Source organism: Meriones unguiculatus, chromosome 8, assembly GCF_030254825.1.
Source record: "Meriones unguiculatus strain TT.TT164.6M chromosome 8, Bangor_MerUng_6.1, whole genome shotgun sequence".
Taxonomy (NCBI): domain Eukaryota; kingdom Metazoa; phylum Chordata; class Mammalia; order Rodentia; family Muridae; genus Meriones; species Meriones unguiculatus.
Window position 1 is genome coordinate 27,297,121 of NC_083356.1, and position 18,085 is coordinate 27,315,205.

The window sequence follows — 18,085 nt, forward strand, 5'->3', positions numbered from 1 at the left end:
GTTAGATCTCTGTGAATTTAAGGCCAGCCGTGTCTACATAGTGAGTTACAGGCCATTCGGCATAAACAAAAATGAAAGTAAGAAAGGTAGGCAGCTGAGCAAGCCAGCAAAAATAATGCTCTTCTGTGTTTTCTGTTGGGTTCCTGCCCTTCCTTTCCTCAGTGATGGGCTGTGGTCTGGAAGTGTGAGCTGGATAAACCCTTTTGGTCAGTCTTTACCACAGCAACGCAATGAAACTAGGCCAACTGGCAGAAGGCATTGTGGCATGCCTGACCCAGTGCTGGCCAGACTGGAAAAGCTCTTCCCAGTCTGCAAGATGCCTGTAAAGCAAGGCCTCTGACGCCCACCTCTGCCCTGCAGGTCCTCCACCATGAGCTGCTGGCCATCCGAGAGGCCTGCATCAAGCTGGAGAAGGACTATCAGCCAGGGATCACGTTCATCGTGGTGCAGAAGCGACACCACACTCGACTCTTCTGCACAGACAAGAATGAGCGCGTGAGTCACAGCCCGCGGGCAGCCACAGTCTGGGGAGACTGTCGGGAGAGGCTTCATGGGGACCCAGGCTCAGGTGTCTCGCAAGCCCCCTCTGGCTTTGTTGAGGAAGAGCCAGACACGAACTGTCGTTTATCTGATAAATGAGAGAGAGGTGGTTCCGAACAAAAACTGAACTCATGGCAGCGGGGCTGGGATGTGGCTTAGTTGGTAGAACGCTTTACCTAACATGCACGAAGACCTGTGTTTCATCCCCGTCTTTGAATAAACTGTACTCCAGCACCACGAGGCAGGCACAGCAGCTTCGAGAATGTAGGTTAGCCTTGGCTACAGAACAAGTACAAGTACAAAAGAAAGGAAGGAGGGAGTAAAAATGGGAGGAGCAGGGAATTGAGAGAAATCAGCTGTTTAGAGCCGTGGACCATACAGTCAGGGAGTGTGAGAGGTTGGAGTCACCTGAGCTCCAACAGAAGCTACCTCTGGCTTTGGGGGAGCTTATGTAGCTCGAGCCCTCCATCTGGAGAGAGAGAGAGAGAGAGAGAGAAAGAGAGAGAGAGAGAGAGAGAAAAGCTGCCTTTTACTTTCTTAGATGCATGTGTGTTTGTGAACATGTATGTGTGTGTTCATGCAGACACCAGGTGACAAGCCTAAAGTGTCAGCCTTAGGATAGGCTGGGTGGCCAGCAAGCCCCAGGAATCTTGTTTCTGCTTTTCCAACACTGGGATTGCAAGAGTGCACCACCATTGACACTTTTATGTGCATTCTATGGATTAAAATCAGGCTTACTGATTAAGCCAGCTTCCACGACCCAGAAAAAATGTTTTCTGTGCTTCTAACAGCACAATAAGGCCCACAGCTGTCTATAAGGGTAGCTGCTGTCTGGGAGACATAGGTTGTCGATAAAGGAAAGGCCTCGGGTGTCTACCAGACCTTGAATCTAGCGTTTTGGGTCCTGTAAGGCCTGGGATCACCACACTGTTGCAAGATGGTCATTGCAGGTCTTCTCTGCCCCGTGGCCTCCGGGGTAGCCCAGCGTTGGCTTATCCGTATTGTAGAGACACTGAGGTATACCTTGCCACAATGAAAGGAGGCACTTACCAGTAAAGTACTGAAGCTGTGGTCTCCACTGCCCCTAGTGCTGTGCCCTAAAATATGTAAAGCAGGGAGCTGGGGGGCAGGGGCATGAAAAGCTTACAGAATTTCAAGGGGAAATTGACAAGTACAGTGTCACAGGTGGCTATTGTAACCACCGCCGGAACCTGAAACAAGCAAGAATGAGTGGGAACAGAGAATGGGAGGGGTGAGGAGAGCTGCAGGTGCCAGATTCACATGGAAGGACAAGGAAGTCTCCGGTGGTTTCCAAACCTTGATTGTGTAGAAACCATATGTTTTGATCATTATGCAAATGAAGTTTAAGAATGCCTGACACTTTCACTTCGCTGCCCGCAGCTCATGCATTAAAGATACAACAAACAGAAACTACAGAGCATTCACAGCCGCATAAAACCAAATGGTTTCATAGCAGATCAGCTCAGCCTGGAGACGTGGGTGCATTTATTATAAAATAAGAAATGGCCCTGCAGACCATGAAGGGAGGCTGACGTGCCTGCAGCTGGGTGTCTGTTCCCTTGCAGATTCCATGGCTCTGTTGCCAGGGGCGCTACTCCTAGAGGCAGCCTCCCTCCCTACGAAGGACAATAATGAGGAAGCAGTGAGGACAGGGTGTAAATCTGCTTTCTTGGATGTCCAGAAGGAGGGAGAGGATGCCCTCCAGGAAAGCAGAGGAGATTGGCAACGCCAGTTTCTGCAGATAGGAACACTGAGCCAGTGAAATGCACCACAAATGTTTATGGTACATGATGAAATCACCTCTGGAGCTAAGCCCAAACATTCTTTTTTTAATTTTTCGAGACAGGGTTTCTTTGTGTAACAGAGCCCTGGCTGTCCTGGACTCACTTTGTAGACCAGGCTGGCCTCAAACTCACAAAAGTACACCTGTATCTTCCTGGGATTAAAGGCATGTACCACCATGCCTGACTCCAAACACTTTTTTTATTTTTTAAAAAAGCCACCCATGCTAGAAGTCTCAGAGCCTAGAAAGGTTTACAGGCAGGTTTCCCACACAGACTGTCAGCTGTGAACCTGACACAATGCGACAGAGAAGAAGAATAGATGCAGACAGGTGCTTTTAATGTGATTATTTTATTTGTGTCTGTGCCCGTGCTCATGGACTACTCGTGGAGGTCAGAAGAGGGCATCAGGTCCTCTGAAAGCAGAGTTATGGATGGTTGTGAGCCAACATGTGAGTCTGGAAGCCAAACCAGTCTTCTGCAAGAGCATCAAGTGCTCTTAACCATTGGCCCACCTCTTCAGTTTCCTAGTTATATAGTTATTTTATTGAGTTTAGTTTGCAGTCAAATTTCAAGGAGTAATGTTTTGTAAGCCTGGTATGATGTCACAGATCTGCAGTCCCAGCTTCTAGGAGTCTGAGGCAGGAAAGTCACAAGTTTGGGGCTAGCCTAGGATATAGAACAGAGGCCTTTCTTGAAAAGCAGACAGACAGACAAAAAAAAAAGAAAAGCCTTGTGCTGTTTTAGAAAAGAGCTATTAACCTACCTCATGACACTGAGTGTGGGTAGATGGAGGCATGTGACAGAAGAGCCAGGACAGAGGATCTACAACCAAACAGCCTGGCTCAAAGCCAGACCTGCTTGTCCACACCCCAACCACCTGACCATGAGTCGTTGTGTCTCCGTCCGTCTCCCTGGCCCTTCCCACAAGGATAAGGCTAAGGATGTGGCACCCAGTCCCTGATGTGTTGAGTACAGATCCATGACCAGCTTGGAACACACAACTAACGGTTCTCTGTGCCTATCCTAGCAAAACAAGAAATAACCTCAGTGTTCTAGGGGATTGTGCATAGGAATTGCCTGGCTGAGCACAGTAACACACGCCTGTTATCCCAACACTCGAGAGAATTGTCATGAATTGAGTCCAATACTTAATGAGTTCTAGTCCAGCCTGAACTACAATGTGAGCTCTTGACTATAAATAAATAAATAGAAGGATTTTATGGCCTGGCTTATGCCAGCAAGAAAAGTAAAATGTCACCACTGCCAGGGGAGAGCCTGCCTCTCTTTCTCTCTTTCTCTCTCTCTAATTGAAGTATTTTAAGGTGAGCATGGTGGTTTACAATTCACTTTCAGCCCTTGGGAGGTGGAGGTGGAAAATCTGGAGTTGGTCTCACCCTCAGCCTCATAGAGCCTAGCCTGTTCTCTTGGAGCCTGTTCAGGCAGATCCTTCAGTAGACAGACTGTGCTCACCTGCAGCACCTAGATGCAATGTGAGCCATAAGCTCGGCCCAAGTTAAGCTGTGGAGATCGCTGGTGCTTAACAGATGTGTGTGCTGAGAAGCTGGTGCTCCTGTGCTCTTGCTGGCTCTGCCCACCCATCCTGCCACACCTGATGAGCTCTCTGTGTCGCCACAGGTTGGAAAGAGTGGGAACATTCCAGCAGGCACAACCGTAGACACGAAAATCACCCACCCAACTGAGTTTGACTTCTACCTGTGCAGTCATGCCGGCATCCAGGTAAGAAGGGAGGCTCCCTTTTGATGGTCTGGGATGTTTGTGGTGATTTCATGCATTTGGGGCATATTGTGGCCAGGAGAGTTGGGCACTTGCCTGGGGACCAGAAGACTTTCTGGGTCAGACACTGGGAAACAAGAGGTAGAAGGGACCTGTGTAGAAGTAGGTGTAGTGAGACCAAGGTGTAAGGAATGTGAGGAGACGGTCAAGGCCAGGTGCTGGCAGCCAGTGAGCTTAAAACAGGTGAGACTCCAGGAAGCTGCTGTGGTTGGAGCCTGGTGGGAACTCATGTTCATGGCCAGAACTCATGTTTCTGGCTACCGAGAAAATGTCGGGACAAACAAGTCCTGGAGTGCTCTGTAGCAGCATTCTGCCATCTTGCCGGTGTTAGAGCGAGGTCTTTGAAGAGTAGTAGCAGGTAGGCAGGGAGGAGCCACCAGTGTTTCTGTTGCGTGAGTCCTTCTCTTCCCTTGCAGAAGACTTTGGAGGGAAAAGTGCATCAAATATTCTCAACTCCAACTTTTTATTTATTTTTTTAAATATTTATTATGTATGCAATATTTTGTCTGCATGTATGTACACCTGCACTCCAGAAGAGGATTCCAGATCTCACTGTAGATGGTTGTGAGCCACCATGTGGTTGCTGGGAATTGAACTCGGGTCCTCTGGAAGAGCACTGAGTGCCCATAACCTCTGAGCCATCTCTCCAGCCCAACTCCCACTTTTTGAATGTTAATATTAACATAAAGCTTTGATGAGAGTTTTTTGTTGGTATTATAAATAAACTATTGTAGAATGCCTAATATATTTAGAAGGCATTGTCTTTGGCTCAGCTCCTTCTAAAATGTTCTTTTTCTCTTTTTTTTTTTTTTATTTCTACATGAAATGCGCATTTATGGAGGTGGTGTGTAATATGATATTTTAACACATGTATGAGGTCTATGATGATATGATGGGGCCCCCTTCATTCCCATCAGTCACCTCAAACCTTGATCACTTCTCTGCATTAGGAACATCAAATATCCTCTCTGCTGGCTCTCTTCAGTCACGGTCATATTTACTATCACTCTGTGAGCTGGGCATGGAGACCTAGGATGCTGAGGCAGGGGCACTGTGTCCCAGGTCAGCCTAGACTAAGCCTGCAAGGCCTGTTTGGAGGGAGGCAGAAATGTCTTGGTTGTGACTTTCCTGTATGTAAATAAATGTATAATCTGTTTTATAGATATGGGGCTTTTAAGATTAGATGATTTGGGGGATTGAGGACAGGGTGTTTTACCAAGGATGGCCTCAAATTTGAATCCTTTCTTCATTCCTCAAAAGTGCTGGGATCACAGGCATGTGCCACCATGTCTGTCTTACTGGGAACGCTTGTTGCGGTTCTGGTAAGGCCTCGTGGTGAGTCTTTCTGTCCCTCCTACCTCTTTCAGGGGACAAGCCGTCCTTCCCACTACCACGTGCTTTGGGATGACAATCGTTTCTCTTCTGACGAGCTGCAGATTCTGACCTACCAGCTGTGTCACACCTATGTGCGCTGCACACGCTCTGTGTCAATACCTGCACCCGCCTACTATGCTCACCTGGTGGCCTTCCGCGCCAGGTACCACCTGGTGGATAAAGAACACGACAGGTAAGTGTCACACCTGGAAGGGGGTTAAGACAAGGCTGGCGGCTCATGGGCTCTGACGACTGCTCTCCATGCTCGTGCCTGGTTCAAGTTCCTCCAGTCAAGACTGCATTCTTTCTCTTCTCTCCCATGTCCCTGCAGCGCCGAAGGAAGCCATACCTCTGGGCAGAGCAATGGGCGAGATCACCAAGCACTGGCGAAGGCGGTCCAGGTCCACCAGGACACACTGCGCACCATGTACTTTGCTTGAAGTGTTGTAGTGTTTAGCGATTGTGTACCAAGTTGGATTCACACGAGACCAGCTACACTCAGACCAACAGCTGCCCAGCCCTTCCGTGACAGCCAGCATCGAACATGAGACGTCTTTGGTTTTATCAGATCCTCCATTTTCCAGAATGCCTTCCGTCCCCGATTTCAGACTTGGATTTTGAGCTGCAGGCCTGTATGAGACCCCACTGTAGGAAACGTGGTTTGCCAAACCCATAAGCTGCTCACTGAGAGTCCCGTTTCCTAAAAACAAAAAACAACAAAAAAAATGTCCTAAAACCAGTTTATGAACTCTCAGGGCTTTAAAACATTTTAATTTATTTGGTCATTCGATTTACGTGTTTTTAAAACAGCTGATTCTCAATGAAATCGATGGGCTCAATCTAGTTGTGAAGGCTCTGAGCATGAATGCATCACCATTGGGGTTTTAAAGCCTGGCCCTAACAAGTTGTCACTAATGTTGAGTTCTAAGGGAGGCCCGCATGCTTTGCAGCCCCTGGGCAGAGGCTGCTAGGTATGCATGGTGTCTCTCACCTGCCACGCCTGCCCTCGAGGCCTGAACAGAGGCGTAGTGGCAGAGGGGACGGTCACGTGTGTTTACAACAGTGACATGTCCGAGAGATTGGCAGACAAGTGCCATTTTGATAAAAATTTATTTAAAAAGAGAAAAAAAGACAATATACTGACAGTGTAATCATAAGATGTGTCCTGTAGGACTGTGACGTTTATTTTCCAAAGTTTCTAAAGAATACGGGTCTGTGGTGATAAATACAGTACAATCCTTTTTCACTGTTATGTCTTTAATGTAAGAGAAGAATATATATATATCTGGTTTGCAGTATTAATGTGGTAGGTAGATGCTTTTCCCCTTTTGTTGACTATGGGGTGCTTCTTGTGAAATGTTTGGAGCCTGGCGACAGGCCACCTCTTGTGGCTTTTAGTGCTTAAGTAGAGGAATATGCAACTGGCTTCACGTGACAGCGATGCACCCCTCCTTCTCCTCTCCCTCCCCAGTGTGGACTGTGTGGCCTGTACTTCCGGGAAGGACAGTGTGCTTGCCAGTAATTTGCCGTCCTCCCCTGCCTCATCCATGTGTGTCGCTCAGCTGATGAAGCACAAATGGAATTTATTTATTCTTCCATTGCTGGGAAACAAGTCCACGTAAGAGTGCACTCCTCTCCGCGTGCAGTTTCGGAAGGTGGGTTTCAGAATGCACTGAAATGGAGAGAGCTGCCGTTGGCGGCTCTGCTGGCATGAGACTGGCAGGTAGGAACAGAGGGTGCCCAAGGAGCTGGTGATGGGCAAGGCTGGCACAGGAGGCACAGACTGGGTGGTGTTTGCTCCTGGACCCCAACGTGGGTTTGCCAGCCTAGAGACCCTTGAACTGAAAGGGACACTACAAGTGCTTCTGCGCGTGGCAGCAGCCACTTCAGCGTATGTGTCCTGTGGGGCTTTTTGTGCTTGTACTGAAGCTGAGTGAGAACCAGATCCTCTCCATGTACAAGTTCCCGGAAGGAGACAAGCCTTCTCCGTGCTGCTTTGTGCTCTGTGGGTTTTCTCTATCCCTGCTGATGGTCCTCATCCCCCAGCTCTGCGTGATTTACCTCTGACCCTGAGGTGGAGGGAGGGTGCCCACCCCTTCCCCCTGCCGTGGCGCCTCATACTAGAGGACACAGTACCATCGCTGCCCTGTTTATTGCCCACCTGCACTGGAGCTGGTGGGAAGGGCAGACGTAGTGACCTGGGAGACCACGCCCTCGGTGGGTTTATCTGTGTGTGCATGTGGGTGTCTTACTAATGACATTAGTCTCTTCTTGCTGTGTCTTTAGAAGTCTTTTAAAGTGACAAACCTCCAGTCGAAGAAGTACTGGGGCTGCCTGCTATCCCATTGGCAAGTGGCACTTTCTCGAACTGTTTCCAAAAGGGTATAAAAACACTCTTTAGCTCACCTAGCATGGTCAGGCTGAAGAAGTGGCACCTGGTAAACTTTTAGAATCTGAAATTAGATTGCTTTCAGCTACTCTTAAAACCATGTGTGTCTAGGGTATGTCTTTAGCCTTTTGCCATGGGATCTCAGTCATGCTAGTGGGTTTGTTAGAATGCAGATTCTCAGGCCTGCTTGCTAGCCTCTTGGACCTGGCACAGCAGACAGCTGGCATCTGTGTTTGAGGGCCACCCCCTTCCCACGAACGCCTCCCCCGCCCCTGTGACTCTGGAGGCTTTCTGAGGTCCTCCCCCAATGATGCCAGGGGAGCAGGAAAGATCCCTGTCAGAGCTCACACCTCGGAACACTGTGGGCTGGGAAAAAAAATCTGAGCTGCGAGTTTTGGGTTTTTGTTTTGTTTTGTTTTGTTTTGTTTCGATCATCTTGAAGGACAAGTTTTCTTTTTGATGGGCCAAAAGTACTTGGAGAAAAGTACTTTCTATAGCCCATGCTTACTTGTGACACTTTTAATATGAAAAGCATCCCCAGACCAAATGTCCCTGATTGTGTTAGATGCGCATCGTCGGCATGTCCGATGATGTGGAACTTATAAATGGCTATAGTTGCAATTTCTCAGGTAAATAATTGTTTTCCCCAATTTCTGCCCTCCCTCCCCTTATTATTAGCATAAGTTTTGAGACAGTGTGAGACCTCAGAGTGTGGTAGAAAATCGGGCCCTCTTCTGAGGGAGCCAGCCTTCTGACTGTACCTGTGCCCAAGACTGGCGACAGGTGCCATTATCCCCTGAGGTGATACCTGGCCGAGTTTGAGGACTGCCCACTTGCTAGCTGTGTTCCCAACCCCACTGTAAGTAAGGTGTGCCTTGCTTTAAGCAAACTGAATGTGATTATGTTGTGCTCTGTATCCATTTGGAAGGAAAACTAGGACGTGCCTGTCTCTTTAAGGGAGGCTACCCAAGTAGACACTCATGCTGGGACTCTTCCTAGAACATTGTAAGATACTCACTCTTAAAAACCAGTCTTGATGTCCTTTATCACTGTGTACAGCATGCTGATGAAGCAGCTTGAAACTCTAGGGGAGACATTGAGGCCCCGTTCTGTAGATTAGCCCTTAGGAATATTAGCAAAACTCCCATCCTGTCACTGCGTGTGGATAAGCCCAGATTGTCCTAGTTCCCATTGACTCTGAAGCTGAGCGCACCAGGACGTTTAGAGAGGGGCTGTTTGGTTTTGGCTTTGTTCTCCTGTTGGGAAGTCCTTTCGTGCACACTTGATACCACTTTGGGTCTGCTCTGCCTTCTCCAGATTTGGCCTCTTGGCAACTCCTCACACTCACCCGCTTGCTGGCCTCCAGGCCACAGGGCACTGCCGGTGGGGAGACCGCTAGCTCCGTGCTGTCTGCAGCTGGCCCAACATCTGTATTTCTGATGTTTACCTGATAACTGAGCGCTTGATAGACAGCCCCTGCAGTGGGGTTGGGCGGGGTTTTTTGTTTGTTGTTTTTATATGTTATTTTATTGTTTTTAAATGCACATGTTGCTATTTATTTTCCTCTCCTGCTCTGGTTTGATCCAGCTGAGTTGGTTATCCCAATGCACGTGGTACCTGATGGATATGGTAGAGATTATTTCCCCCAACTTTTATAAACGACCCAATGTTTACCTTCAGGCTTGCGAATGCTTTATTTTTGGAAGCCACAGATGTAGTTTTTCTGGATGAATTGTTTTTCTTATAGATGCAGCGGTATGCTTTTGCATTGATCTGCAGGGTGATTTGAATTTTATTTTTACAAGCAGTTTTTCAGTCAAATTCTATATTTGATACAATGTGTTAAGGGTAGACCAGTCCCGGGTCACGCAGCTGGGACCCCTGAGTGTCCAGGAGGCCTTAGGGCTGGGTGGTCTCTCTCGGTAGTCCCTGTGGTGGTAGCACTGGCTGGTCACAAGAACCTTCAGGGTCCTTCGGCATGGCCCTGACCTCTTGGATTGTTGCAAGGATTTTTCATGGGCATTTTGCTACACAGGCAGTGGACAATCCCGGTGGCCCCAGAGAAGCCATAAGCAACCTTGCTGTGACCTCTCCCTGACTCATCTTTCACGCCCAGGAGAAAAGGAATGTGCCCCGAGTAGAAGTTACACTCCCTTGGCGTTCATATGCCTCACTTGTGAATGCAGACCTTTTGCTTATGTTTTAAGCCCTTCCCCTGAAGTAACCAGGCTGGCTGGCTCACTGGAAACAGCACCTGTCACTCTGTCGCTAGGGCCGTGTTGCAGGCATGCTGACTCCTGTAAGTTGCACTGATCTGGCGACAGTTTTCTTTATTGCGTCCAACTCCATAGCTGCTGTACTCATCTAAAGTGATTGTAAACAGATTGACAGTGGCAGGAATGGTGTGGATGTGTGGGACATTGCCTCACTTCTGTGACCCCCATACACATTTCAGTATTATATGCTAGAGTGCAGACTGGGCTCTGTTTTCTCAAGCATCATGGGCTAGCCTTGTCTCACTCTCTGACAAGAAGTGCTCTGCCTCTGTATAGGAGACGGCAGGCTCTTTGAGACCTGAAGGCTTAAATGTAAATGAATTAGTTAGGCGTCTTTGTGACACTTTGGTCTGTTTAGTTGTGATCTGCAAGGCCCCCAGAATATGCCATTCTAGTTCCATGTGGCCTTTGTCAGCTTGGATGGGATAGGAATAGCCCAGCCAGTGTTAACAGGCCATTGCTGCACTTCTTTGGCCAGCTGTGAGGTTACTGTTGTGCCAGGCTGTCATTGGTGGTACATCCATGGATGGCAGGGCGACCTGAAGCCTGGCACAGCCCCTCATGCCTCGGGACCCTGCTGGGTTCAGCCCCACATGAACTGTCTGGTCAAGGTACCAGCGTCTGAAACAAAAGGAGCTTTTACACTCAACCACCGTGTGTGTGTCTGTGTATATGTGTGTGTGTGTGTGTGTGTGTGTGTGTGTGTGTTGTCAGTGCCATTGCAGACCCCTCACTTTGTGTCTTTGGATTTGTTCAGCCATTTTATTGTCTCAAGTTGAATGTATCGGCTTAGCCAAATCACTACAGAAGGTGGTTTCTAAAAAACCTTTTAGACAGATGCATAAAAGCTACCTCTGACTTCTCATAGATTTGTGTTTGCTCTGAAGCATCGCTATCCACACTGATTATAGCCAAATTAATCGCCTGAGTAAACTAAGTTGTGAACTCCTTGTTCAGTTCTGGCTTGAAAACGTGTGTGCCATACTGTGATCTGGGGCGGCGCCCTCCTGCTGTCGCTGACCGAGGGCTCCTCAGCACTGCCCAGCTACAGGACTCTAGCACCCGAGAGGCTGGCAGAGGGCTTCTTCTGTGCACGGAGAACGTGCATCCTCCAGGCTGGTGGGAGTGACTGACAGGGCTGCCCGTGGCCGAGACTGGAGATAGCCCGTCCCTGCCTGGTTTTGCTCTTCTATCTAATGTAAGAAGGCATCTTTGCCCCTGCTTGCTTACCGGTGGGTTGAAAGTGGCCCCCCTGCTCTCGCCTCCCTTTTTATACATACACTACACACTCATAAAGGTGCTTCAACACCGACTCTCGTGCAGATAATGTGCTTACGCAGTTGCATGGATCCAGCTCGCGTGGGCCTGGCTGACCTTGGGACCCTGTGTGGAAGTGAAGGACTGAGAGCATTGTGCTCTGACGTCAAGCCTTCTGTTTGGAAGGAGCAATGGGCTGTACTAGAGTAGAAGCTCCCACTAGTGTGGGCAGGGCAGGAATCACTGGCAGATTTGTCTGACCAGCTCTCTAGGGGTTGTCCACTCTGCTGCCCAGAAGGTCATCCTCTTACCTCATGGCTCTACCTTGGCCCCTCCCCCTAACGTTTCCTTGAGCTTAAATTTGGAAAGTCAGCGTAAGCCCCCAGGTTCCTCCATTAGTTGTCTTAGGAAATCTTGAGGGACAGGTGGACAGTGTCATGAAGGCAGGTGCCTAGGTATTAGGGAACGCTTTTCCTGATGTCTTTGTGCCCCCCTCCCCTTTCTGTTGCATTGTGTCGGGGAGTGCCACCGGTGTTTGGTGAGAATCCAGGAAGACACGGGGTGCTAGACATGTTCTGCTTAGGGTCACACCCAGGTGCGGTGGTATGAGCCACAGCCCTCAGAGGGCGCTAGCACAGAGGCAGCCAGCCTTTCCACTCATGACACTGTGAGAGATAACAGCCCAGAGTGCTGGCCACTGCAGTGTTGAGCTAACACTTTTTTTTTTTTTTTTTTTTTTTAAACTGGTTGAAGTGAGAGCACGATGTGAAACCTTCTAATGCTCTGGCAGTTCTGGTCCCTGCGTTCCTGAGGGCTAAAAGCCCGAATGAGCCCCTGTTTTGCTTAGAGCTGCCTTTATTTGAGTTCATTTAGAGGTAAGGCACAGGCCCCATCCTCTTCCGTGTACGTGTCACCAGGAAGTTAGTATATAGACCCTCCTCATTCAGTTCTTTCTTCATCTTCAAGCTCCCTAGTGTCAGTGAGGTCCATGTGTGGGGACAGAGGCTCTTGGGAAATCCACTGGTTGTAATGGCCAATCAAGGTTGGGCCCTCCATCCTGCACAGCAGGTGGCCTCAACCCTCCCTCCAGGCTCTGGCTTCACTGTCTTGGGACACCTGGTCCCACACCTTGCACCTTTCTTGGTGTTCTTTCAGAGTCGTGCTGAGGCTGGTCTGTAGTGGACTCCGCCTAGGAAGCTCCGTCAGTCCTCAGCGACTCGCACCCTGAAGCCACCCCGCAGCCTGCAGCTGTGGAGACACTCTCGGTCCCCTCCTGTTCTTGGTGCCCTGGCTTGCAGGTGCACCTCTGCTGGGGTTTCGGGAGACAGGCGGAAGACCATTATTTGGTCAGGGCTCCAGCCCAGCCTCCTTACTGGTCTCGCACTCTCCACACCTCAGCAAGACTGTCTGTCGTAGTGGAAGTAGGGTTAGAGGGAGGGAATTGGAATCATGTGTTTGTGAATCCTCGAGCGTAAGGTGCTATTTGGTCCTAATGTTTTGGAATGCTTTTTCATTGTTGTTACTGTTCTGTGACTGGGGGTGGGGGGAGGGGAGCTGCTCACTTAGGTGTGATTGTCTGTCACTTAAACGGAAAACATAGGACTCCAGCTTTGACATGCCTGTGGTGTAATTTTTATCTCTGACCTTCCCAAGCCAGGGGTGATGCAGTTTCCTAACAGTTAGAGTCTAATGAAAACCTCCCTCCCTTCCCTGTCAAGGGATTGCTTTTTAACAGGAGAAGTAGTCCCGTCCAGCCTTGTGTTTTTTAATTGCCTAGAAAAGGCCTTTGCCTGTGTGGCGGCTCTGGAGGGATGACACATTGACAATTTTGGTTCCTCTTCAAAGCCAAATAGACCTATGTGATTACTCTCCAAAAGGGTATAATTCAGCATTAAATTAAAATTTGAGTCTTGAGTTTGAGAAGGAATTTCAGTGTAGTTGTTATGAATTCATGTTTTAGAAATTGTAGGGGCACGTGAGTTTTTATTTAAAAAAAAAATGTTGTAAGAGAAAATTGCAAAGTTTCCGTGCAACAGTGGCTGCTGCCTCATAGATACAGGGAGAGAACATAGCCCCGACTCCAGACTCTTACCTCCGTTTACTTCAGATTATCTGCCTAATATTTATTGAGGGGTTTTAACCCTTGGTTTTATCAATTTTTCTAGTTTTACTTTATTTTTGTAAAATAATTGAAAAAGAACCAAAAATGAATTCAGAAGTTCCCCCGTGGCTCCTCGCCCAGACTCTAAGTTCTCCCCCACTCAAATGTTCCTAGAAGACATTTTGAATCAGAATGTATTGCATCCATTTAACGTCTGCTACTTTGAGAAGTGGAGCGGCTACAAGGGCCTGGTTCAGGTGGTACTCTGTACGTCATGGACATGTTTGTGCCTGTACAGTGGATCTGTGTGACAACGTCTTGTGCTTGCGGTTTAGAAACCACGCAGTGCTGTTTTGTAAATTGACAGTTCCTGTGTAAACTTATTTATAACCCTTGGCCCCTCTGTATAATTTTTCATTTGCTACATGGATTGTATAATTAATTATAAAATTATAGTACCTGCTAAACCCAATTCTGAGGCTTCATGTCATTGTCTTCGGTTTTGATACCAGTCTGTGGCTTCGTCAGGATGCCCAGGCCTTGCGTAATACCAGTAGTCATGTCGCTTTAAATTAAGCCTTAATCAAATAGTGAATTTGTGCATTTCAAAGTGTGCAAAAAAATAAAAATTAAAAAAAAAAAGGCAGAGTAAATTTCAACTGTCCAGATCAAGATGTTCAATCCTAACTCAGCACGTGTTCCCTCTGGAGTTAAAAAAAAAGGGGGGGGGGTCATTGCCAAGGTTACACTTCTCCCCCTCACCTGAGCTCTTCTATGTGGCTTGATGGCAACAGATCATGTGCATTTCTGTGGCAGTCTGTCTAGAGACCTTAGCCAGGTCATCTTCAAAGGTGTGATTTCTCACCTCTGGTCTGACAGGACCCACTGTTTCCGGAAGCATGCTTGGGACGTGGGTTTCACCGACCTGCTCCTAGGCCAAGCTCTCTGCAGTTACTGCCACCTGTCATTGCTTCTGCATCGGTTACAACAGATTTTTGTTTCTGTAAAAGCATCTTCAATCTCGAGAGAAAATGGAGGGGACCCAGCTTCTTTACAATGTGGATCTACCTCAGTTAAAACAGTTGGGTGCTATTTACTAAGTCTGTCAAATTAAATTGGAAAAAGTAACCAAACAGTGGGACATAACTAACTCCACATGAAACTTGAAATCATCATTTCCGTTTCTTTAATATGTTTTTAATTTATTTTGTGCCTTTTATGTTAACCCTAATGCATTTTTGAAATTCAGAATAGTCATTTTATCTTGCAAGTGGGGAGCCCAACTGGCCGTGCAAGTCTCCACCCAACTGCTCTGGTGTATTGGGATCCCAACCTACCCTCTTGGGAAAAGGAGGGGGAAATGTGTCCAAGAGCAGACTTCACACATAACACACCCCGGCTCTTTTATGCATGTCTTCATAGCTATCGCTTCATTTCTGTGCCATCAGAGGGGTGACCCTCACAAAAAGATACCCCAAGTACTGTGTCTCTGCCTTTTCAGCTGTCCGTCTCCCTCTTTCTCTGGCATGTTTTGTATAAGACTTTCTTTCGTAAGCAGCAAATGGACAGTTGTCGATTCCATCTCCTGGTGTGAGTGGTGACCGTGCTAGGCAGCACGGGCAGAGGCGGGGCAAGCTCGAGGCTGTCTGGAGGCCAGGCTGGAGGTGGGGAAGATGCACATTCTGCTGCAGCCCGTGTTCTCTCAAGTCAGGAACGCTTTCTGATGGGTAAGAAAATAAGGTCGGAGATTGATGACTTTCCACGCTTTGATATTTGGCAGTTTACAACTTTTCCTACTATGGCGATCTTTTTTAACATAATTCTTTGGAGGTAACACAATATTTTGGAGTCTTACAAATTTGATTTTATACCAATAAGAAACAAAAGGTGTAGGGAATCTTTCCTGTAGTGTAGTTTTAGTCTTTTAAAGAGCTCTCTGGATTTTAGAAAAGAACCAACTGTACTTGGTGGCAAAACTCTGAAAGGTGATTTGGGAGCTGCCCCCCCCCCTTCTTCTTCTGCTCCCTACCCCTCTCCTTTTGCAGGATCTCAAAAAAGGAAAAAAAGAAAAAAGATGATTCTAGTTAGATGTGTGTGGTTTTGTTTTGTTTTTTTTTTTGTTTTGTTTTGGTTTTTTTTGGTTTTTTTTTTTTTAACTTCCATCAGGTTTATACTTAAGCTATATTTTATAGAATAAATCCCCCTTTAGTATGCTGCGTATGGATATGAAGCTCAGAGCTGTTGCACTTTCTCTGTAATCAATGCCCTATCCTATAATTGGCTTGCCGGAAGCATTTTATTTTAACCTAATGAGTACTTTGGGCAGGTGATGAAATTTACATAGGTACCTCAAGTCAAAGACCTGCGTGTGCTGCATTTTGGTTTTTTTGTTTTGTTTTCGTTTTGTTTTGCTTTTTTATGTAGCATTGTGTTTTACTTTATTTTGTTCAGGTATTATGCTTTTTTGGACCCCAATAGTCTGTTGAAAGAAAAACTGAAAAAGTTAGTACCTCCTTTCTCCCCCTGCAGTATGTGGTTCTAAGGTCACCCTACATTAGGAATCTTTCCCCAAGCACACTTGAGGAAAAGGGTACTCCGCTTCTCAGCAGGCTGTGCCATTCAGATCTTTTGTGTTCATGCTGCTTCGGTCCCCTTCTCCTCATCACCCAAGGGTGGGTACCTTCAGTGCAAAGTCGTGGCATCTTAACTTTTACACATAGACCTCATGGGTGTCCCTTGAGTAAGTAGCATGACCCTAAAGGCACTGCCAACGTGCAGCCGCTGGGCAGATGGGCCCAGGAGCGGCAGCCTTCACATCTTTCTTTCTCAGCACTCACCCACGCTGACCTGGGCGGGTAGTCTGCATGAACAAGACAGCTGGTGAAGAAAGCTGAATGCTGAGACACTGCGCATCTCTTGTCGTGTTTAAGCTTAGCTGGGTCCTTTCAAGTTTGTTTTCACAGCTTACTAGGTTAAATAGTTTGCACTATTTTTGCAATAAATTCATGGGAAACCTAACCGCTACTTATGTTGTTCTTCTGTGTGTATAAACTAATACTAAAAGTTTGGTATAGTGTTTTTTCACCTCCCTATGTAGCCCCCTAACATGCACAGAATGCTGTAAATTGATAAAATATGTGAATGATATTTTATAAAGTTATTTTGTATGGTGTCAAATTTTGTTTTGCCGCATAGTATGTCTGCAAAATAAAGTAAAATAAAATAAAATGAAATAAAATTCCTCATATTTACAGCTGCCTACTCCAAAGGTGTCTAGTTAGTTACTCGATGTGTCCCTTGAGAGTGCTGTCAAATGCACAGGCAGAGTCCAGCTTCTCTGAGTGCCTCTTTTCCATAGGGATCTGGACCCTACCTTGTTCTGCAGAGCCAGGGGCTGTGCCCAAAGGATGGACTAGCTCAACAGTGTCCTGCATCACCCAAGGACTGGGGTTGATGAGCACCACAGCAGGAGAAGAGTGTGGTATGTGAGAACTGTGCCTGTACACCAGCAGCACAGAAGGAAATATGAGAAGTCATGCAACTGAGCCTATCCTGAGCGAGGCCCTGAGCTCCAGACTAGGAGAACTGGGTTGTTGTTTTGTTTTGTGTCGTTTTGTTTTTTGCCTTCTCTGAGCTAGCTCAGGTTGCTGAACGGGGTGAACATGGTGGAGCCCCTGGAGGCCTCTCTCCAGGCTGATTTGACCTGTACAGCTAAGTGAAAAGTGTGCAGGTGCTGGGAAGAGAGGGGAGGGGTGGAATGAGAGAGCCCGGGCGACTGAAAGTCCCTAGAATGAACAATGTGCTCTGGAGAACAAGTTCTGTCAAACCTGTGACCTCCTAAGGCTTTGTTTTGTGCATCAGTCTTTTTTTTCAACTGGGTCGCAGGGCAGCTCAGTGGTTGCCAGGGTAACATGGAGATGGAGATGCTGGCAAGAGATTTTTCAAGAGGGTGCTAGAACTGTCCTTAATAGTAGTCACGTGGTTGCATGTGACAATTCCGTGTATCAAAGAGTGGATTTTTAACAGATGCGTTTTAAAAGCAAAATTGGGCAGGGAGGATCTTGCCGTCTCTAATCCCAGCACTCAGAGGCACACCTGGCCCAGTTCAGAGCTAGGGTTATATAGTGAGATGCTGAGGGGGGAAGAAGGGGGTAAAAGAAACAGTGGTTATGAGCGGGTAAGGGACAGGGATTAGCTCTGGTGCCATGGGAATGTTTTGGGTGTTCTGTATATTATTTGTAACAAACTACAAATTGCTAGCCAGTAGAATTGGCATGTCCTTATAATCCCTGCTATGTGACACACGAGAGAGTCATCCGAAAGGAGCCTCGGTTGAAGAAATGTCTCCATGAAATCCAGCTGTAAGACATTTTCTCAATTAAAGATCAATGGGAGAAGGCCCAGCCTATTGTGGGTGGTGCCATTCCTGGGGTGGTGGTCCTGGATTGTGTAAGAAAGCAGGTTGGGCCATTAAGCAGCAAGCCCCATGGCTCCTGCATCAGGCCCTTCCTCTAGGTTCCTGCCCTGTTTGTGTTCCATTCCTGACTTC

General features: G+C 47.4%; 1 protein-coding gene across 1 annotated transcript in view; it reads left to right on the top strand.

Annotated features, from left to right (window-relative positions):
• Positions 1–16,787, top strand: part of Ago2 (argonaute RISC catalytic component 2) — an 82,371-nt gene extending 65,584 nt beyond the window's left edge. The window contains exons 16-19 of the mRNA XM_021629060.2: positions 361–495; positions 3,981–4,082; positions 5,507–5,706; positions 5,845–16,787. Coding sequence (XP_021484735.1) covers positions 361–495; positions 3,981–4,082; positions 5,507–5,706; positions 5,845–5,953 — 546 coding nt within the window. The 3' untranslated portion in view covers positions 5,954–16,787. The remainder of the gene's footprint in view (positions 1–360; positions 496–3,980; positions 4,083–5,506; positions 5,707–5,844) is intronic.
• The last annotated feature ends 1,298 nt before the right edge of the window (positions 16,788–18,085 follow it).